Below are 24360 nucleotides of genomic sequence, written 5' to 3' on the forward strand. Positions count from 1 at the left end.
GTACCTCATAAATCATTAAATATATGGTAAATAATCAAATGTGTGGGAAGAAGTAATTTTAATTAAAATGCATTGTCATGATTCTCCCTATTTCACTTTTCTATTACCACTTGCATCAGGACTTTGGCTCCCATTAAATCAATCAAAGGAAAAGTGTATTTTTTTAAAAAAAATACACTGCTTATATCACTGCTAAAACAATCAAAAGTCCCATGAAAATAAAAACATTTTTTTCACTTCTTAAGACTATACCTCATTCACATGATAAGAGTATTTTATATTCTAACCAATGTGATAGTTTTAAGAGAAACAATATTAATATGGCTGCTTCTCTAGAAACAAATCTTGATGTTTCCCTTCTGTCTCTTTCTAATTCTCCATCATATGAATAGCCCTAGATGTAAGAATATGTGTAGGATTACTTTCATGTTATAGCATTATGTTCCTTGATATATTAAATCCAGCCTTTATGTTCTACAAATAAAAAAAAATAAATCTTCATGATTATTTGGTTGATCTTGAGCGAGGGAGGTGATATTGATCCACAGTTTATCCCCAGCAACACTTTCTAGAGCATTCAAAGCTTGAACTGTTGAATACATTTTTTTGAAAGGGACATATTTGTTATTGTTGAAGATAAAATTAGTCCAGGTTTACCCCTTACTAAATCCATTTCTTCAAGTTACATTTTACTGCACTAAAATGTGTAGAAATAATTTACTTTATTTCAGTTTGGCAGATTCTCAGTTGAGAGCATTAGGCCCTATGGATAATTGAGCTGAAACAAACCCACCCCACCTCCCGCTAAAAGGAAGTTGAAAAAGCTGGGTTTACAGAAGGGAAGCGGGTTGACTTCATAAACAAACATAGCTAATGTTGACATTCTGTGTTTTAACCTAGGTAAAAAATGTTATGAAAAGCATCATGGCTGGCCTGCAACAAACAAACAGTGAAAAGATCTTGTTAAGCTGGGTTCGTCAATCAACTCAGAACTATCCACAGGTCAATGTTTTTAATTTCACCAATAGCTGGTCTGATGGTTTGGCTTTCAATGCACTCATACACAGTCACAGGTAGGGAAAGTATTACAAATTTACTAGTAAATATGCAATTTTCCTTATGGCTGTCTGTCTCTGCCTGTCTCTTTTGTCTCTTTTTGTGGTGTGCATGTGGTGAGTATATACTGTTAAAATACAAAGCATCCAGCAAAAACTCCATGTTCATAACAGAAACTAAGAAAAGCTTGATTTTTTTTTGACAGCAGTTCCTGTACAACCGAATTGATTTACTTTGCTGGAACCCGAATTCTGATCATTTAATACAAAATGCAGTCCCTATTGAGGTTTACCTGTGTGGATTATAGTTAGTGAATTAGCTTTGATCTTTAAGAAGGATATGTAGGACAATTGAACAATCTATGTGCAGCTGATTCAGTTTTAGGATCCGAATATATGCATAAAAACTTTCAAAGGAGAACATTTCTCCACAAACACCTTCAGCACTAGTTGTAAGTCTTCTGATGTAGAAAGCTACATAAATTTCCACATAATCCGGTCAGCTCACCCTAGATATGAGATAAAATTAATAACTCTTAATTACAGACACTTATAACCCTAAATCTGATACATTTATTTTCCACACTAATAATATACAAGCTACATAAATGTGATAAGATACTAGGATATATACCTCCATTCATGCAGTAATACACTTGCAAGATTAACAGCCAATCAAAATCTGCTTGATTTACTCCAGGCGTTTGGAGATAAAATTTGATTCATATAACATAGTAAGGACTCATATAACATATTAAGCAATAATGAGGTTTGTTTGGACTTGCCCTAGAATATTAATCAAGTAATTAGAAATAATATAATAGTATGTACCCATCTCTATAGTCCTACAGGCCATGTTTTGTAAATCAGCTGAATTCACATGTAACATTAACCCAAGATTTCAACAGATGATTTTTGAATGAGCCACTATCTCTGAGTCACTCAACACTAAAAAGCTGATAAGTAGTTCCAGACATCAATATCAGGTTGTTATTTTTACATTTGGAATAATTGCCAGTTCATAACAAGTAGATAATTATATGCCAATCTTAGAAATTATTAATAAGTAAATAATTATATTTCTGAATCATATGTATAAAGGTCTCATTAGAATATGCTTTCCTTTTAATAATAATTTCTAGGAATTTTTATTTTCTCAGTCAAAATTTGGTAAATCAATTTGTAAATATTACATACATAAGACTTAGCCAACCAACATAAAACAATTGCAGAAGTATAACTAAATTTTACTTTTGAGCATATTAGTGAATATTATATAATTTTGAATTGAAAAGTATCTTTTAATCCAGAAATGTGAAATACAAGGCCCGCAGGCCAGATCTGGCCCACCATGTGGTTCCGTCTGGTTCCATCTGGCTTGGGCACCTGCCAGATGGCACCAGCGAAGGACCAGCGTTTGGCATCTCAGTCCAGCCCAGGCCAACCAGCCACTGATCTACAACCTAGTGCCAACCATCAAAGCCAGAACAAGCCTTAGATCCATGGTGCAGCCATGGAACCAGCAACGGGTGCCCCTGCCCCGCCCCCTGGTCATGTGCGCAAGAGGAGGCAAGCAGGCCAAGTCTGGCATCCCTGCTGGCTGTCTTGCCCTGCAGGCTGATTTCACCCAGGACACCAGAGCTCGTTGTCTCCTCTGCACACACCCAGGGGGCAGGGCAGAGGCAGCGGGGCAGCTCCTCGCTGGTTCCAGGGCTGCCCCGTGGATCTAAGGCTGAGTGCATTCTGGCTTTGATGGAAACAACCATGTTGTAGATCAGTGCCACCCCCCTCCCACCAGCACCTCCATGGCCCACTCTCTGACCTAGCTTCACAGCCAGAAGGCTTCCCTTTCACTGGGACTGGCCCCACCCATGTGGGACAGCACCAGCTGGTGGCAGAATTGGCAATCTCTCCCCCTCCCATCACCGCTTCCTGAGCATGGAGGAAGGAAAGAGATGAGAAAGGAGGGTGGGAGGGAGGAAGGAAGGAAGGGAGGGAGGGAGGGAGGTTGGGTGGAGGGAAGGGAGGAGGGGAGGGAGGGAGGCAAAAAAAGGAGGGAGGGAGGGAGGAGGGAAGGGAGGGAGGGAGGGTGAGTGGAGGGAAGGGAGGAGGGGAGGGAGGGAGGCAAAAAAGGAGAGAGGGAGGGAGGGAGGGAGGAAGAAGGAAGGAAGGAAGGAAGGAAGGAAGGAAGGAAGGAAGGAAGGAAGGAAGGAAGGAAGGAAGGAAGGAAGGAGAGACAACTTTGTTGGAGATGGCCCAGTTCACACCATTCTGCTTCAATCCTGGATCCATTGAAACTTGGGCTTCAAGGAGAAAGCAATTTTGTGTTCTCTTTTGTCACAGACAGGACTTTGTTGGCAATCCAAGTTAACATTGGTATTCTTGAATTGTGAACTCTTGGGGAAGTATCCCCACCTTGTGTGTTGCAAACAGCCATTTCCAGCGGGAAAAACTGGACAAAGCAGAATGGGGAAAATATTTTCCTTTACTATATTTCCAGTCTGAATTAGACCATGGTAGGGTCCCTATAGGAGAGCTCTTTTAAGGATTATGTATTAATAGAAAAGCAACTAACTTAACTCTGTTCCTAAATGCTAAAGCTGTTGCACATAAAAAAACAGAGGAGCTCTGATCAACTATCACAGCCACCATTTTGATAGTTGTGCTGTACTGTTGTCTGTGGACTAAATGCAAGCACGGGATAAACTGAGCCTGGTTTGTTCTCAGTCTTTTAAGTGGCCACAGACCACTAGCAAAAGTGGCATTTGATCACAAGGCAAGGAGGCATTGAAAAATGTTTCCCCTTTTGCATTTGAACATCCAAGGAAAGGAGAAAGGGAAAGAGGAAAAACAAACAAAAAGAAGGAAAGAGGGGAGGAAGAAGGAAAGGAGAATGAAGAGGGAAAGAAAAAGAAGAAAAGGAAGGAAGAAAGGAAGGAAGGAAGGAAGGAAGGAAGGAAGGAAGGAAGGAAGGAAGGAAGATTATAATGAGAGGGAGGAAGGATCTGAGGGACGTCCTGCCTTAGCACATTGCCACGAGCAGCCCTGGTGCCCTTTCACCATTCCCTTGTCACCTCCTCCTGATCTTTCCTGGTGGTTTCCCATCCTATCACTTAGGATGCTTTGGTTACAAAGCTGGGTCTTCTTTCAGGGAGAAGGAGTGGGTCTCCCTCTGACCCACACATTTTGCCCTCCCGCACACACCATGAGCAATTTGACCAAGGAGAGCAAGCCAATCAGCAGCAGCCTTGAGGAGGTGATAAGCGCAGCCAGGTGCCCCCTTGGGAAAGGCTGGACTGGGCAATTGCCCTCCAGTGCCCAGGGCTCTGGCAGCCTGCATCACTGAAGGTCCTCTGCATGGCTTAAGAGGGACAGCAAGGCTCCTCTGGTGGACAAGGGTATAGCTTGCCCTGGTCTCGCCTTCCTCGGCTAGAGAAAATGAATCCCCCCCAGCCCATCTGGGCTGCCACAGGCGCCCCCAGACATGAGTGACATTGAGCTGGTCATACCCATCCTGGCCATGCCCACTCCCATTATGCTCACCCTGGCCACACACACACCCAAGGTAAACCACAACCCTGATGCAGCCCTCAATGAAATCGAGTTTGACACTCCTGTTTTAATCAATTCAGTGAGATTCTGTCCTTTTTCAACTCAGAAATAATAATAACAGGGCAGTTATTTTTCAGAAGCTAAATTTAAAGCAGAGATCTTGCTTCTCCTACAAGAAACTACCCCATGGGGTACCCTAAGGGATGCTAAGTTTCAAATGCTAAACTATTCACATTTAAACATGTCAGCATACTTGGAATAAGTTAGATTAGATTATGTGCTAGAGTGACACTATCTCATTCATTTTTTATTATGATAGACAAATATTACTTGAGATACATTTTGACTAGAAAACACATTGCAATTAGCCTAATTAATCCACATGTTTCTTTACTGCTGCCTGATAATGAAAGCACATTTATCAGATCTTTTAACATTACTCTCCAAAGTTCTATTGATAAATCCCACTGGATTAAAAAAGAATCATTTATTTTTATATAGAAATTTTATGAAATATTCTAATTACAACAGTAAAAACTAGTGCAAATTGAAAACATAGAATAAAAAGGAGTAAAAGGTACAGAAAAGAAAGGGAAAAAGAAAAAAATAGAAAATAAATTAAAAAATCAGAATATAGTAAAGATGGACAAATAAAATGTATTGAAAGGTTACCTTCCACCTTCATCACAAGCATAAACAATTTTAGTAACTTATCATCTTCTCTTAAAATACAACAAATGATCTCTTCTTCCAATATTCTATCTCTTATCTATAAATAAACTCATAGTCATTTCATTCCTGTGGTCCGCAAAAATCCATTAAGGGTTACCATACAGAACATATGTACTGTATTTTAACATTGATCAAATGAAATAACTTTATATTCCTTCCTTTTACTTTTATCAATCTTTATTGTTAGTCCATTCAAGTAATATCATAAAACTTGATATATATTTTTCTTCCTTTGGATGAAATTCTTCAGACCTTTAGCAGGCCTAGGATTTACAGCTTGACATTGAAATTTGTAACAGTAAAACAGAGTTGGAAGGAATATTATTCTAGGACTTGGTCTCTAGCCATATCTCTTTTGCCCATCTTTTTTTTTCTTTTCTTTTGAGGCTTCAAAAATCCTCTCCTTACTATTTTCACCAGGTTGTCCTGTATAGCCTTCTTTCTCTTGTAAATCCAGTAATAGTCTTATTATCCATATCACTTTCATCAGTTTGTTGACTTAATATGTTTATTTGCTGTTTATTTATTATCTTTATTTTGTTTTCCAAAATTTATGTTTTATTTTTCAAAATATCTACTTTGACTTCATTTGGCCTTGGTGGAGCAGTGGGCTAATGCCTCCTTAAGTAACACCAGCTGCCTGCAATTAGTGCAGGTTCGCATCCCACCAGGCTCAAGGTTGACTCAGCCTTCCATCCTTCTGAGGTAGGTAAAATGAGGACCCAGATTGTTGGGGGCAATTAAGCTGACTTTGTAATAATGCCGCTTGGGGGTGTGTGTGTGAAAGCCCTAATAAGCAGGCATATACATAGAATGAAGGCTACTGCTAAGATTGTAAGCCGCCCTGAGTCTTCGGAGAAGGGCGGGATATAAATGGAATTAAAAAAAAAAAATTTGAATTACCTCAGCACAGAGTTGTCCTGTAAATTTTTCAAGATTATTTTTCATCTCTGCTTTTAGCTTTTCCTTCAGATCTCTTTTAAAGGATGCATTCACATAGACCAGGGGTGTCAAACTCAATTTCATTGAGGGCCGCATCAGCATTGCGGTTGCCCTCAGGAGGCCGGGTGGGTATGGCCTGGGTGGGCGTGGCCTACTGGGTGGGCATGGCTAGATTGTGTATGGCCTACTGGGTGGGCATGGCCAGCTCTACATCGTTCGCATCAAGGGTGCCTATGGGGGCCTATGAAGGAATGGGACAGATCTGAGGGTCTCTGGCAGAAGGAGGGTCTCTGGGCCAGGGCCAAGGCAGTAGGGGCTGTTCCCTCACTGTTTCCAGGATGGCTTCGCGAGCCACATGAAACCACTTCGCAGGCCGGATCTGGCCCCCAGGCCTTGTGTTTGACATGTCTGACATAGACAGTTATTGATGCTGTTATTGTAGTTATAATCTTATTTCCCAGTTCTTGACACATCTATTTAAATGTCTCAAATGTGATAGTCTTTTCTTTCATTTCTGTAGGTTGTTCTACCTTTCTAATAATTGCCATTTAATCGGGTACTAAAGTAGAAATGAAAGTGATAATTCTTTTTTTCCCTTTTCACCTTAAGTCCTTAAAATTTGATCTCTTCAGACACTCTGTAATTCTATGGGCACATGGAATGTCTCATTTATTGGATTCATTTATTGTTTTGTTTTGCAAAGTCTGTCAATTATCTTTCCACAACTATAAGCAGTCTGAATTCCCGTGAAGGTATTTCATTTATATAATCATTTTAAAAGTACTTTAATAAAAATCCTAATATTTCAAATTAACTACCCACTTAATCCATTTTAAATTTTTTAAGGTTGTTATACTTAAGCCTTTTACCATTAATCATAAATCTTTTACACTATTATTTTACTCTTTGTTTTAATCTGGAATAAAGTCCCACTTACTGGCAGCCTTTTTAAAAGTAACTACAGTACCAAAGCTCTCTGAAGAAGCATGCTTAAGAAAGTGAGGTTTTAGTGAATCCAGTGTTCTTACAGAGTCTGCTGCAGCTATGAATTTTATGTCTTTTCAGCTCATTCTATAGGACAACTTTATAATGTATAGTTTCACACTAATGAATGAAAATTTAAATATCAGATATAATACTAAATTTTAAAAAATGTAATGCAGGTTGTTAACACAGCATAATTTATACATATTCACAAACCATATTTTCAATGGATCCCATTTATGGATTCTCTTCTTTTCTCCAAAATTGATTCCAGTTAATATCAATAGTAGGATAGAGGTCTGGTTTTAGGCACTATTTTGTGGGATGTATTTTTCCCAGTAAACATATTTAGAATGGGGTCAATTGTACATTCCTATCCCAAGCTCTCCAAACAATTCTATGGAAGTTCTTTTCCTAGAAGATGTACAGTTTGAATAGGAAACAAAGAATTGGTTTCAGCTTAATCCCGATAAGATTGATTGGGTAAGGTTTTAGTCTGTTTCTGTAAAAGATGCAGCAATAAGATTATTCACTCCATTTTTCTGAAAAAAACAATGCCAGTTGATCTCAAAGGAAAATATAATTGTGCAGATTAGTTTATGTGAAGTGCTATTTGTAAAAATGCTTGCCATGAATGACAGTTGCATTGAACTACTCTTTCCAAAATCATCTTATTATATACATAATCCTTGTGTTGACATATAGGCTAGGCACATTGTTTACTTACTGTAATTCCTTTGTATTCTCATAGCTGGGCTAGCACATTGCTACCTGGACTCTAGACTTGCACCATTACTTTTATGTTGCTAATAAAAATTGGTCCAACTGAAGTTATGTTCACTTCATATTGATGCCTATTTACTTAGAGAATAGAGAGGTTTATTGTTGGGCCCTTATCAGACTTCTTGGGCAGCTATATTTGACTCATTTGTATTTTTACCTGCACTGTATATCAGCATTTATATCTTTGAAGCTGTTGAATTTTTCTAGTATTTTTACAGAAGGTGCTCACTCTTCTACAACCAAGAGTTATTAAATATAATAACTGATAATTTTTTAATATCCTGACATGCCAGCATAAACCTTTACAAGTCAATTTATGCTGAAAATTAATTTGCTAACATTGTGTTTTACAGCCTATTAGACATTTATCATGTAGTGGGACTGGGGGAAAAAAATCCTAGAGATGAACAGATTCTCTCGCTGTTGCGTATACACACATACATTTATACCTTTTAACAAAAAGACACAATCATATACAAAATACTTGTATATAATGCCTGCTTTAATAGCTTCCCTTCCTCAGTCCTTGATGATAGATTTGAAAATATACCACTTAATGAAAGACCTTGCTGTACAGGAAATGAATTTGTGTGTAAAAAAGATGCCCATGGAAAACAAAACAAATTGTAACATTCTTATGTTAATTATCTAGATAAACCAACTGAAATCATATTACCAGCAATATGCCAAACATGGCACTGCTGTAATTAAAAATGTGTAAATGGCTATAATTATGTGGAATTTAAACATTAAAATTAAGTTCTAAGTGGAAATAAACTGATTTATAGATGGTCTGATAAAATCACATTTAGGTATTTTAATTTGTTAGTAGTTTATCAAACCAATATTTTATTGTAAAGTATATCAGCAGATTAATTAAAACCTCCGCTTACTTAGGATTTTAATATTTTATCAGAGTAACCTTCCTACTTTTTAATTTAGTTCATATATATATGAATGATTCTGAAAGTAACTTTGTGCTTTCTTTTCCCCAGGCCCGATCTCTTCAATTGGGATGATGTAGTTTATCAACAGTCCACTGTGCAGCGATTAGATCATGCATTCAATATAGCAAAACAACACCTGGGAATTGAGAAACTCCTTGATCCTGAAGGTTTGTGCGAATAGGATTTTATGTATATAAAGATTACTTTTTCACACAGATGATTTAAAAAAGTTTTATATTTTAAGTAGAAAACACCTTCATTTCCAATGTCTTATCATACAAGTTTCATTTTGTGCACTGAGCCTTCAGGATTTATTTTATTTTTTGTTAGCTGCGAAGTCGTGTCCGACCCATTGTGACCCTATGGACAACGTTCCTCCAGGCCTTCCTGTCCTCTACCATCTTCTGGAGTCCATTTAAGCTCACACCTACTGCTTCAGTGACTCATTCTCTGTCGTCCCCTTCTTCTATTGCCCTCAATCTTTCCCAGCATTAGGCTCTTCTCCAGTGAGTCCTTCCTTCTCATTAGGTGGCCAAAGTTTTAGCTTCAGGATCTGGCCTTCTAAAGAGCAGTCAGGGTTGATCTCCTCTAGGACTGATCGGTTTGATCACCTTGCAGTCCAAGGGACTCGCAGGAGTCTTCTCCAGCACCATAGTTCAAAGGCCTCAATTCTTTGGCGCTCAGCCTTTTTTATGGTCCAGCTTTCACTGCCATACATTGCAACTGGAAAGACCATAGCCTTGACTACTTGCACATTTGTTGACAGGGTGATGTCTCTGCTTTTTAGTGTGCTGTCTAGATTAACATGGCTTTCCTCCCGAGGAGCAAGTGTCTTTTAATTTCTTGGCTACAGTCCCCATCTGCAGTGACCTTGGAGCCCAGGAAAATAAAATCTGTCACTTCTTTCATTTCTTCCCCATGTATTTGCCAGGAATTGAGGGGGCCGGATGCCATGATCTTGGTTTTCTTAATGTTAAGTTTCAACCCAACTTTTGCACTCTCCTTCTTCACCCGCAACAAGAGGCTTTTTAGTTCTTCACTTTCTGCCATTAGAGTGGTATCATCTGCATATCTTAGGTTGTTGATATTTCTTCCAGCAATCTTAATTCCAACTATTGATTCATCTAGTCCTGCCTTTCTCATGATGTGCTCTGAATATAAGTTAAATAGGCAGGGTGACAATATACAGCCTTGCCGGACTCCTTTCCCAATTTTGAACCAATCAGTGGTTCCGTGTCCAGTTCTCACTGTTACTTCTTGGCCCGCATATAGGTTTCTCAAGAGACAAATAAGATGGTCTGGTACGCCCATCTCTTTAAGAACTTGCCACAGTTTGTTATGATCCACACAATCAAAGGCTTGAATTTAATTTAATCTTTATTATTCTCTTCATGATAATAAACTTTCAAGGATTCAAAGGATGTGGACTAACATTATAGTCTTACAATTCATTTTTTAAAAATATAGCCAACATGTTGTTTTTATTTGTTATTATGCATCCAAATGAAATAAGTGTTGTTCTTCACAGGTATTTACAATTAGGAATTTTCTAAAATTCCTTAACACTTTAAAAACTATGCTGTTATATCTTCAGTTCTTTAGGCATTAAGTGAGACGAAGTGTTGAAACAGGAAACAGGTTTATTAACTCAAAACAGAAGCAGCCCTAATGGCTGCTGCACAGCTATTTATACAGTTAGCCTCTAAGTGGTGACCAATAGGTTTAAAGTAACAGTTTCCCACCCAAAACCTAATTATCAGTCTGGAGACAGCCAGTCTGGCTTTCAGTAATAGCAACCTTACATAACACAGAAATCTACATCAGACATTAAGCAAGTGATCAGACATTAAGCAAGTGATTTAAAACAGCTGTGTCCAATACATTACATATGCATTTAAGTACTGCAGATCATATTTCATAAATCTTTATTTTTATACACATTTCACTTTTTCTACAGTGAATTGAGATCCCTTTCACTTTTTCAATTTTGTTATGCTGCAGCCTGATTCTACAGTTGTTAAAATTCATTTTTTCTCATTAATCTACACTCAGTACCCCATAATTATAAAGTGAAAACAGAAATTTAGAAATGTCTGTAAACTTATTAAAAAGAAAAAACTTAACTAAGTTTAGTTAAGTTAAAAAAACTTAACTTAACTAAACTTAACTTAAAAACTAATATCACATTAGCATAAGTATTCTGACTCTTTGCAACAACACATGAAATTTAGCTCAGGTGCCTCCCAGTTCTCTTGATCATTGCTGACATGTTTCTATACCTTGATTGGAGTCTACCTGTGGTAAATTCAATTGATTGGTTTGGAAAGGTGCACACCTCTCTATAGAAGGCCTCACAGCTGACAATGCATACTGTAGTAGAGCAAAGACCATGAAATGAAAGGATCAGAGACAGGATTATTGCAAAGCACAGATCTGTGGAAGGTTACAATAAATTTCTGCTGCACTGAAGGTTCCTAGAACACAGAGGCCTCCATAATTCTCAAATGGAAGACATTTGGCACAACAAGGACTCTTCCAAGTGTTGGTCATCCAGTCAAACTGAGCAATCAAAGGAGAAGAGCCTTAGTAAGAGAGGCGAGCAAGAACCCAATTAGATCCAAAAGTCCTGTGTGGAGTTAGAACAGAGTTCCAGAAGGACAAACACTGCAGCCCTCCACTGATCTGGGTTTTATGGCAGAATGGCTAGATGGATACCCAGTCTGGAATTTTTGAGTCATAAATGCAAGGTACACAAAGCTTCAGATTCTTCAATCATACTTTTGATTTGGTATGAACTCACAATGAGCAGATTCAAAAGATCAAACCTAATTAAAACTGTTTATTAATTAGGCCCAACCAAATTGTTGAGGTCTGTGTATTTTTCTCTGATCATAGTAATGGCATGATTCTAAAAATAAAAGAATTGCATATATTTGAACTTTTCTTGGCTTTTATTGAAATATTCAGAATATTTTACAAAAAGATAAATTTGCATGTTTTCTTTGTCTTAATACTGTCATAAGATATTCAGCTGCTTAAAGAACTACTATAAATTTTATGCTGTGTTTTCATATGTGTTGCTTAATAACCACGATTTTAAGAGAAATGGTAGATGGAGCCCGTCATTACCTTTTGGCATGACAGTGCTTGGCATTATAAAGATAGATGGATAACCTTTATTGTCATTTTTTCCCCTGTGGGCACAATGGCACACATTAAAAATGAAATTTAGTTGCTTCCTCTCAAAGTGTACACATACATAACACATTTAAAACATACTATATACAATATATGTATAGACCTACACCCTTACACAGTGGTGGGATTCAGCCAGTTTGCACCACTTCGGCAGAACCGGTAGCTAATTTTTTATTGCCCAGGCCCAGAATGGACTTCCAGAAGTAGCATCCACACAAAGAACCAGTTGTTCTCATATTTCAATCCCACCACTGCCCTTACATATAAGTAACATATAAATATTATTCACTGTCCATCTTGAATACATAATGGAAGGAGGATGCTTTAGAATTCACAAGGTTAATACTGTAGTGAACAAAGCTGTGACTGAATCTGGATGTTCTGCTTCAGATACTATGAAGCCTCCTCTCAGAAGGTAAAGTTGTCATAGTATTTTCAGTATAAAAGGAAGTACTTACATTTTTACACTCATAGAATCCAGCCATAATTATACAACTGAATAGCATATTTTCATACAGCGACAGTTTTAGCTTAGGATCTTGGGAAATTAAGCATTTTTAGCACTTTTCAGCTGAGACAAGGTATTATGGAGGAAGCATGGAATTCATTTTTGGCATGTCCTCACTTCAAACAAATTTACCTAAAACTACTGAACAGATGAAGAAAGAAGACGGCTAAGATAGTTAGTAGATGGAGGACATTATTGGTGGGCTGTATTGAGTCTTGACAAGAAGAAATTTTAAAAGAAAACTGAAACAAACAAAAAACACCCCTTTCTGTTCATGATGACACAGAAGCATAGATCTGCCTCAGATTTATTCATATAGTAGGGACAAAGCAGTTATTTTCTATTTCATTTCAGCTACATTGGACTATTTCAATCTTAGCTACTATAAAAAAGAATAAATAAGTTAATCAAACAATATCATTTAATTTGAGAATTAAATAATAAAATAATAAAATAATTAGTACCTTTGAGAATAATTAAAGAACAAAGAAAACAAAAATAGTATTAAAAATGTATTCTATAACAGTTTTCAATGGTCATAATTGCCAGTAAAAATAGCATAATAAGGAAACATCTGTTAGAACATGTTGAATATTTCTAAAGACCTTAAGCTGACTAGTTTAGTAGCCTTCTTTCTGTAGAGTAAAAATAGAAAGTCTGATTTCAGTTTGGAGAAATCAGAGCAATTCAGAATAATTATATCCTAATTTCTATCTTCTTGTCAGCTGTCATGTTTGTTAAGTATTTAGAATACACTTGCTTAGTCCCAGACACGGGACAAATCTTATATCCTGTTTCAGCCTAGCCCAAGGCCATCTACAGGCAGTAGCCACAGCAGTGGCAGCTCATATTTGTGTAAATTTTTGGGGTTGCTTTATTCTTTGTTAGCAAGCCAAAAAATTTACACACACACACACACACACACACACACACATTCAGTTAGATAACTGGAGAGATATTTTCTACTACTGTTGCATATTAAATAGTTAAGAGGTTTGGATTGTAATTTATGTTCATTTTCTTGTGCATAAGTTTCATTAAATCAGTGGAGTTTAACTTTGAATAAAGTTGCACAGGTTTGGGTTCTATATCCCTTTGGTAGTGGTTGTGGGGAATCATCTGAGCCTAGCTTTGGGAAAAATGTTTTCACCTCTGCTGTCAATCCCACACTCACCTTCTCTGTCTGAGAAAATAATCCCTTTTATAAATTACCTAATGCCTTTGGCTGGAAGCATCTGTTATGGGTTTCAAACTATATTCCCAGTAACTCCCATAGAAGACAGCCGGTGATGTGTGGTATAAAATGCATGGAAATACAGATTGGGGAAGGTAAACTTTTTTTAAAAAAATAAAAAATAAATAGAAAATTAGTCAGAGGGAAATAGAGAGATAAAATATGAAAATCATACATAGCTTGCATTTGGGTATTCAGAATACAACACCCTGAATAAATATCAGCCTAAATCAAATTGAAACTTAATTAAAGATTCTTCCTAAGGAAAACATTTGTTCTGATTCAAGGATGGGCTCGCAAAATGCTTTTCAGAGCAAAACCCTTCCTAAATGACTGAACTGAAACTGTCCACAGAAAATAATAATATCGTCATTTCTTCCTGGTGTTCTTCCTTCCTTATCCATTAAATGTTATCTTTGTCTTTCAAGCGCTTAATGATGGTACAGAAAGCTATTGCTAAAACTAATAACTGTTATGTCACATTTCTTTAAATATCATACACTGGTTCAATAGTAATTATTCCCAGATTAAAAGAGTAATTATTCTCAGATTAAAATAATATTTAATCATTTACTAATCAGTTAATTTTTTGTCAGAAGAGCACAGAAAAATGTTCTTCAGTTTAATAGAACTTGCCTGAGTTAACTTTGTTCCATTTCTGAATCTAAGTAATTTTAAAATACTATACAGTACAGTTCATTAACTTGTTAAAATTAGCCTTCAGGAATTTCCTAGAAGTGACTGCAGTAATTAATCCTTAATATTATTTTTCCTTAAGGCAGATGAACTAAGGTAATGTTCACACTGGTAACAGAGCTTCAGCTTCAGTTCCAGAAGGATTTTTGAAACAAGAGGGGACATATACATAGCATTTCTCTGCTGCTTTTTAAAATAGCTGTGCCCATGCACTTATCGACCACCCGATTTTTGGTTTTTTTGTTTCTTTTGTGGGGGGCAGGCAAAGTTATTTGGCACTCAGAGAAAATATCCCAGATATAGCTGATTTAAAGAGCTGCATACAGCAGCATGTCTCTGTGGGTATGTTACTTTTACATTGCTTGCTGTGATTGCTCTAAACATAACTTTAGAAATTGTTATTTCTGATTATGAATGTTTGAACAGTCATACACACTGAAGTAGTGTGTTATTCATAGCATTTATTAACCATGGTTGTTAAGCCCAGTGCACATATTCTAAATTTAAGCATAAACTGTTGAACTATAATCCATATATGATTTTTAATTCAGGTAACTCATTGAATTTAATTTCTCAATGAAGAAGTTAGACAATGCTAGACAACTTATTTTCAATGATTACTGATCAATGATAATGGTCATCATATAAGAAATTGCAACTTGGAATAAGAGTTTCTTGGTTAACTTTGATGGCTCTTGCTACATTCTGCCTGTGCCAAACTTAAAAAATAACAGTTCTGAGTTTCCAAGAAACTCATCATAATTAATACCTCATTTGGACTTCTGTTTCCACCCTGTAGTGATCCAGTCAAGGGATTGCAGGGTTCTGCACCCCATGGCTGATTTCACCCTGCCAGGGGACCCTAAATAGGTCAAAAGTCATCCCAGAGAGGTGACAAAGAAGGAGGAGTGCCCCAATGATTGCGGAACAATGGTGGTCAATCCACTCAATCCGGGGGAAGCCCTCCAACCAGACAGGAGAAAGACTAGCTGCATATCAGTGTCTAGTCCAAACTACAAGCAGCCAAAGTCCAAAAGCATGAACCAGAACAATGGTGAACAGCGTGCTTGAAACTGGGTGAGAATATTGATCTTCTCTCTTCTATTTTGTAACTGATTCCCTAGAAAAAAAACCAAAGCAAGAAATCCTCTAAAAGTGAGGGAGGGGACTAAATCCCCACCCCTTCATAGACAGAAGCAGCGAATTAACTTCTAAGGGGGAAAGAAATATACTGAAATGAAACTAATAATAATTTGCTCTGGATAAAACTGAAAATTAAGAAAATTAAAATTTTATAACCTAAAGCAGACATGTCAAACTCACGACATCATGTGACGTCACGCGACATATCGGAGCTTTTCCCTTATTGCTGGCAATGGGGTAGGCGCGGTTTCATTGTGATGCATCCGGCCTGCGGGCCGGCAGTTTGACACCCCTGACCTAAAGAGTTTCGATGAATTTATAAAAAATAAAACAATTTTATTGTTTAAAAAAGTTGGAAAATAAATAACTACTGACATCTAGTGGAGAATCAGAGCATAGAACAACAGCAACTCTGACTCAGAAATTGGCAAAATGCTCAGAAACAAAGATTAATCTGTTCCCTTGAACTTTAATAACCTTCAGCCAAATAGAAAACAGCTGAGAACAAAGAAAGAAAATATACTGGGCAATTTATAAGCTTAAAAAAAGTGTGTGCAGAAAAAGAAAACTTCAAGTGTTGTTTAAGCTCAAGAATTGTTTGCGGAAATTTTTTTGACTCTTGGCTAATCTTCTAGTGGGGGAACTTACTAGAAGGCTTCAAGGTGACTAAATACTCTGGATTGCAACTCTGATGGGTTGATAAGTGACTCTTGAATAGAAGATATGTTATAAAATACTGCTTTCGCTGATACCTTGACAACTAGAAATGCATTGGATTACAAAAACCATATATAAAGATAAGAACTATATAAGATTTGGTGGTTTGGATTTTGAGATTGGCTGGCTCAAGGCTAATTACAGAGACTATGGTACTGGTGAAAGACTATTTGGAGGGGGGAGACAAAATGGATATTACATATTTATCTAAAAGAGACAAGAAACCACATCAAATATTCCCTTCTGAAAGATCTAGCCTGGAACATCAGAAATCTGCAGAAGTAATACTCCAAGACGAGACAAGTACTTTTCAGGAGGAAATGTATGCAATGCTATGACAGGTTCAATAGTTTCAAACCACAATGAAATCAAAAACAACTTTGATGACATTATTGAGCACATCTTCAATCTAAACTTACAATTAAAAAACTCTCAAAAATAATGATAAAGAATGAACAAACAAATTTGATAACAATACAAACTAGAAGAAAGTGACTTAAACAGGGAAGCTACAAATGAATATAACTACTGTATAACTTAACACAAACAGAAAAAAAAATCTACAAGATTTTATTACAACAATAAAAATGGAAAATATATTTTATCTGACAGGACGTCAAAACAAATTTGAAGATAAGAAAGAAGATTTAATAAAATGATTATAGAGCTGCCAGGAAAATCATCAGAGTCTGGGAGAGAAAAAGTGTACAGTATATCCTACTCAACCTGTCCTTCACACTCCCAACAACACCTACAAAAATACAGGAACTTCCTGGCAAGTGGAACATGCTAACTTGGAAAGCTATTTGACAAACGAAGAAGGCTAGAGTTAGACTTAAGAAATCTGATTCAACTTATCAGATGGAGTATTACAGGATCAAACATTTGTTTGAATATGGTTAAAAGAATAGATAATTTTGGATATAAAGGGGCCTATAGTAAGAGGGATAAGAGGTATAAGTAGTATAGTATTTTTTATAATATATGAAATATTAAAATACTGGGATGATGTATGTGAATGGAAAGTTTAGACATTTAAGGGTAATTAAATTAGAGAAAATTATGACTGAGAAGAATGATTTGAATACCAAGAGGAAAGTAAGCTTAAATAAGAAGTTTGAAAAAAGGACATATAGTGACTCAATAAGATGACTTTTATAAATATAGTTAAAATATAAACTGCTCAGAAAAGATGTTATTTGTGGATGTTATAGGATATATAAGTAGTATGGTATCTTTATAATATATGAAATATGAAAATATTGGGATGGGGTATGTAAATGAAAAGTTTAGATATTTAGGTAATTAATTTTGAGAAAACTATGATGGATAAGAATGGTTTGAATACTGAGGGGAAATTAAGTTTAAATAAGAATTTTAAAAATAGTGACCTAACAAGATGACTTTTACAAATATAATTGAAACGTGAGTTAATTAGAAAAGATGTTATATATGGATGTTATTGTTATCTGTACAAACACAAAAAATGTTTATATCCAACCTTGTATGTATTGAAAATATTATATTTATCTAATGTTGACAAAGGAGAATAACATTGGAAGAAGGGAAGATCAAGGAAACACACTATTAATTAATATATTGATCATGGAATTACAGAAATTAATTATTATTGATTTTTTCAAATATATGCACCCAGACCACACACTGTTTAGTAAGCACTAAAAATCAATTAAAAATGTTTTTAAAAAGAACTAATACCTAATTTGCAGCAATCTCTCCTCAGAATTAGGAATTATTAGGCCCTTTGGACTGCTATGTCATCCATTTTTCAGTTGTGGCCAGTCTAACTTGAAATGAAGCATTAGGCTTGGCTGATGAAGTACAGCAGGGCTTTTCAACTGCTGGTACACATACCACCAGTGGTACGCAAGCCCCTGGCTGGTGGTACGCGAGCCCAGCCTAGCTAATTACAGTGGGGGAGGGAATGAGTCAAAATGAGGTCACACAGACCTAGAGATCAGCTGGAGTTGCAGAGCTTGCCAGAATCCCCAGGATCTGTGGCGACATGCTAATTGGAGCTTCTGATGCACCCGGAAGAGGGCAGAGAGAATAAAAAGTATAAAAGAGACAGACTGGCCTGTTTTCAGAGGAACAGCGAGTGGAGCGGCCAGTGAGAAAGGGTGAGTGAGCAAGTGGTGTGCTTGGGGGGGAGGGGCTAGCAAGCGAACGGCTCCTGCCCAGCTTGCTTGCGGAAAACATACTGCTTGCTAACTGAAGCCCCAGAATCAGCATTTCTGAGCATGACTTCTGAGCGCAGCTCAGCCGATCATGTGCTCCTGCCCGGCTCACTTGCTTGCAGAAAAGAGGCTGATTGTTAAGTGAACTGGGCAGGAGCCCGGGATCAGCATTTCTCAGCGTGACTTCTGAGCATGGCTCAGCTGATCCCGGGCTCCTGCCCAGCTCACTTGCTTATGGAAAAGAGGCTGCTTGCTAAGTGAGCTGGGCAGCAGCCCAGGATCAGCTGAGCCATGCTCAGAAGTCGCACTGAGAAATGCTGATCCCGGGCTCATGCCCAGCTCACTTGCTTGCGGAAAAGAGGCTACTTGCTGAGTGAGCTGGGCAGCAGCTCAGGATCAGCTGAGCTGTGCTCAGAAGTCGTGCTAAGAAACGCTGATCCCCAGCTCTTGCCCAGCTCGCTTGCGGAAAAGAGGCTGTTTGCTAAGTGACAAAGAGGGAGAGATTGAAAGAAAGGAAGGAAAGAAGGAAGGAAGGGACAATGGTAGAGAGGAAAGGCACCCATCCCAGTTCCACTCCCCTCCACCAGAAATCCACAGATTCCCCCCCACAGGCACCCAGCAACCTGAGTGATGAGCTGGCCATGCCCCCCTGGCCATTGATCACATGACCCTGGGACACTGAATGTTATAAGTATGAATCAGTTGCCAAGCATCCTAATGTAAATCACATGACCCTGGGGATGCTGCAACAGTCATAAGTATGAAAAATGGTCATAATTCACTTTTTCAGTGCTGCTGTAACTTCGAACAGTCACTAAATGAATTGTTGTAAGTCAAGGACTACTTGTACTTTATCATTTTTTCCTCTTTTTTTTTGGTCAAGTTTTTGACACCTTGCTGGGCAACAAGTGGTACTCGGATATTGCCTTATCCTAAAAGTGGTACAATGGGTGAAAAGGTTGAAAAGCCCTGAAGTACAGAACAAAGGTTAGGCAGAGCAAGAGAAAATAATAAACTAGCCTACCATAGCTAATTAACTCTCCAACTACTTTGCCATGCCTTCCTCTAAACTCTGGAGCCAGCAGGAAATCATTCCATCTTAAATTTACTTGCCTTTCCACAATACAGACTGATTGTGCACCTGGAGTTTATGACAATAACATTTAATGCCTAGCATCTTCTTCTTCACAACTGGCAACTGTTTCAGTCAATGCAAGCAATTACTTTACAGAATGAAGGTGGATAGCCTGTGAAAAAACTGTGATTTCTATTTATTATTTGTAATAATAAGTAACCCCCCAATAAGGCACTACCTTGATGTGGTTGTGGGGCTTGTGTGCTCTGAGCAAGATGAAAGCTATGCAAGACATTCAACTATGCTGAACAGGTTTCATCAATGGAGCAGATGAAAAGTGTCTTTTTCATGAACAATGTGGTAAGACCTCATTTACAGAAATCTGTACTGGATTAGTGGTTGCCAAGGTCAGCAAAGACCACATTAGGTGTTGGAGTTCCTGGATATCTGGTGACAAATGGACTACAGGGCTCAGGCTGAGCAACCAGGGCCAGCAGCTGCAAGACTGCTGGAGGCAAAGGTTCCCATCACAAATGTACAATTGCCACATCAGTTTTAACACCATCACACAACAAAATCTGCCTATCCCAGGTCCTCAGGAAGGACTTGGTAAGTGGATAAAAATGCCAAAACTGGCCAACCGTGATGACAACCATAATAAGTAATAATAGATAATAAAATTATTTCATTAAAATGAAATTGTTTAGATCCACTACATTTTTTTAAATAAATATTTTATTAATTTTCTAGTTTTACAGTCAAATACTTAATAAACATGTTGTCTGGCTCTATATTAACTTCTCTGTTCCCTCCCCCCCGCAAGCAATTAATTCACCGCTTTTCTTTTCCTGAGGGAATGGGGTGGAAATTCCGCTTCCCTCTCTAATCGGGGAGGGTGCTTTGGGCAATTTTTTCCAGGAAAAAGTCTTGGAGTCATAAAGAGAGGATAAGGTCTCACCCAGTTTCATCCATGTTGCTGAAAAGTTGATCATTGGTGCTTATTTTCTTCAGTTGTCAGCATCTTCTGACTGGCTACACGAATGTAGCCAGTCTTTCCTCCGCCATTTTGGAGGGCTTCCTTGGATCAAATGGAAAGTCTGCCATCCTCCCACAATCAATGAGGGTCTCCTCCTTGCTTGTCACCTCTGTGGGGTGACTTTTGACCCTTTCCAGGGTCCCTAGTGGGGTGAAATCGAACACAAAAGATGGAGCCCCAACTTTCTGCACCCATTTTGCTGCGACGTCAAACCAGAAGTCAGCTCCACTGCATCTTTTATAGCCCAAACAATTGACTTAATGCAATTCCAGATGTTTATTTGCTTTAGTCTGAGACATGTGGTGAAGCTATATTCCACTAATTATGCTTAATTTTATTGCTATTCTGATTTATAGAAATACATTCTATAACATTTTACAGTTCTTGGAGTCTTCCTCATATAATCTTTAACTTTAATTTTGATATTACATTATTTAATATAGATATGCATGCAGCTCAGAACTTTGAAGAACTTCAATTTTTTTCTGATTGTGACAGAAACACTAATAGAATATTAAATAGTATCAGTAGTTGATATTATATGAAGAGTAATAGAAAATAAAGAGTAATTCATTTATGCATTTTTGGGAGCATTTGTCCACATTTCAACTGACAATTTATCACTGGCATTTGTCCTTTGTAATATATTTATTAGACAAGAAAGAGTAACAATCACATTGCTTGAATTTCTTTTCTAATCCTTATAATTTCACTTTAGTAAATTTATTATTCCCCTCTTAGAAGTTCAGGTTCTTTTTTGGTTTCAATGTATCTAAAATAAGATTTTATGTTACTTAATAATCACCAACATTTTATATATTTCATCAATTATGAAAAATATCAATTTTAAAATTGACATCATCTGCAAATGTATTGGACTAAAGTTATCAGAATTCCCCAATAATCTATTTGAAGGCTCCTAGTTTAGAGAAGACTACCTTAACTTTGAATATGTAAATCACAATCACAATCCACTCACTTCAAGAATTGCTAATTATTGCAGCTATACTTTGTAGACTTAAAACATAATTACATGGAATGAATTTCCAGTGAATTCAATTCAAGAATTGCTAATTATTGCAGCTATACTTTGTAGACTTAAAACATAATTACATGGAATGAATTTCCAGTGAATTCAATCAAATTTAAATTCAAATAGATACAGATGTGATAAAATTGCACTGATGTTGCTTGGCTAAATACACATACATATAAATAAGTACATATCCATTCATTCACTATTATTGGTACCCTCAGGTTTACTAGCATTTAGCAATGTTATTAAGAAAGTAATGGTGTGAATCCAACAGCCACATAAAATTAATCATTGATAATGAATATATTATGATGATAGCAATAATATTTGACATTACAGTTTCATGCTAGTAATAAAAGACTTTTATTCCAGTTAAATATATTTTTTATTCTAACAAGGGATAGTAGGTTGCTTTATCTGTGTTGTTCTGATTTCTTTTCTATATATGTGTCTCTTTCCCACACATAGCTTATTTTATTATCTAATTAACAAACTGAATTCTTTATAGTTAATTGTTACAGAATAATAAATATTTCAGTATATTATGATGCATTGCATAATCAGCCAAATGTTTAGACTAGACTTGGCTTTTTTATACACCTATTGGATCCTCCCCCAAGGACCTGGGATAGGCAGATGTTATTATTTAATAATATTAAAGGTATTCTCACAGGATGTAAGCTATTCCAAGTAAAGCTGCCTTTTAGAATTCACTGATTTTGTCAATGCTGATGGAGTTCAACTAATGTTCCAAAAGTTTTAGAATGGCAACCAAGGTGCCTATTAGTTTTTATAATAGTATTTTGCCACAGTTGGTCTACTTCTATTTTCATGTCTTTGTATTTTCTGTTTTTCTCTACTTCTTTCTTTTCTATTTGGCTTTCTTCAGGTATTGCAGTTTCCACCATCCAGCTTTTTTGTCTTTGTTATCAACAATTCTTGTTATAGTATGTTTGGTTGCACAGATGTTTCAATTTAGCATTTTTATCTACCTATTGAGTCCTTCTTATTGATCTGGGGTAGGCAAATGTTCTCATTTGATTAGGTTAAAGGTATCACACAGAATGTATTATCATTATTATAGGGTTGCACAATTACATGGGTGAATGGATGGATGTTATGCTATGGTACACTGCCTGATCAATTGTGCTTAAAGTCTTTTGTGTGTAGGGAAGTTTCAGAGCACCTCCATCCAGTAATTTTGAAGCCAACTCAGGACTGATCTTTTTTCTTTTCTTCCAGAGACGATCTAATTTTATCTTGCTCAGCAGCAAGAGGATCTATTCTAGATATTTCCCCCTAGAATGCTATTGTGATATTTATGTTCTCACCTATGAGAGTTTTGTCCTCATCAAAACTTAGGTCCTCTAGGCTTAAGCTGTTTTAACTGTTAGCTTCTTGTAACCATTGTAGAGTCCAGAAATAAGTTGCAATTAACTCTCTAATGATTGGTATCTTTTTATACTATTTAATAAGTATGAGAAGAAGAACTTATTGAACATATTTTCAGATCCAATTTCATTGACTCCCAAATTGGATTTTTAAAATATTATTGTATATTTTATTTTTTTACAAAGTTTAGACACTGCCCATCTCACCGTCTGAGTGACTATAGGCAGTTTACAGATAAAAGCCATAAAACTGTCTAAAAACATCATTAAAAAGAGAACTGAAAATTTAGAGACTGAATTTGAAAGGTGGAGTTGTGATGTACAATGTTTTAAGTGTAATAAATATCACAAGCAATATTTTTCTATGTGTTCTCACTTGTAATATATATTGAGACATTCATAGAGGAAAATTATTGATATATAACAAATAATTTGACTTTAAAATCTTGCATAGACATCATACCATACCAGACCTTATTTTCAACTTTTCTAGAATAACAAAAAAAATATATTATTTTCATTGAATTTTAGATCAACTCATGCCATTTAGTCTAAATTTATTTGATCATGGGTTGGGAAGTAAAAAAATTAATAAATGTACTAGATGCAACAAACTAAAAATTTGGAAAGTTATCAGGCTCTTTGCTATTGTCTGTGAGATCTCTCTCTCTCTTTCTATCTGTCTATCTATCTACTTTGTTAATTCACATCTAATATAAAATAAACTCACAGATTATGAAATTTTGCTTTTAAAAGGAATTATCAGAGTGAAATATGCCAAGAGAGAAATCTATTTAAAAAATCCTAAATATTTACATATGTAGTGTATTATCTCTCTGTCTGTAATTTATTATCCATCCATCTATCCATCCATCCATCCATCCATCCATCCATCCATCCATTTATCGTGACATTTATTGTGACAAATTCTGCCAATAATTGTATTTAAGTAATTCAGAGATTAACAATGCAACTATATATCTTTATATTTTGAATTCAGTAAATACATAAAGAACATTTAAATGCCCAATAAACACAGAACATGGAAGCAATGCTACTTAACTTATGTTTATATTTTGTAGCTGCCTTGAAAAAAATCAGCTTATTCTTTTATTCGTGACATGCAGTTGTTG

At 36.5% G+C, this 24360-nt stretch overlaps 1 protein-coding gene across 7 annotated transcripts in view; it reads left to right on the forward strand.

Annotated features, from left to right (window-relative positions):
* DMD (dystrophin) overlaps positions 1–24360 on the forward strand; it is a 906062-nt gene that overhangs the window by 330431 nt on the left and 551271 nt on the right. For all 7 annotated transcript variants that reach the window (XR_014492555.1, XM_083362891.1, XM_083362889.1 and 4 more), the window contains 2 exons: positions 901–1073; positions 9044–9162. Coding sequence is in view for 6 of the 7 variants with exons in the window: in XM_083362891.1 (XP_083219017.1) it covers positions 901–1073; positions 9044–9162 (292 nt within the window). In the remaining variant the exon portion in view is untranslated. The remainder of the gene's footprint in view (positions 1–900; positions 1074–9043; positions 9163–24360) is intronic.

Source organism: Vipera ursinii, assembly GCF_947247035.1.
Source record: "Vipera ursinii genome assembly, chromosome: 4".
NCBI lineage: Eukaryota > Metazoa > Chordata > Lepidosauria > Squamata > Viperidae > Vipera > Vipera ursinii.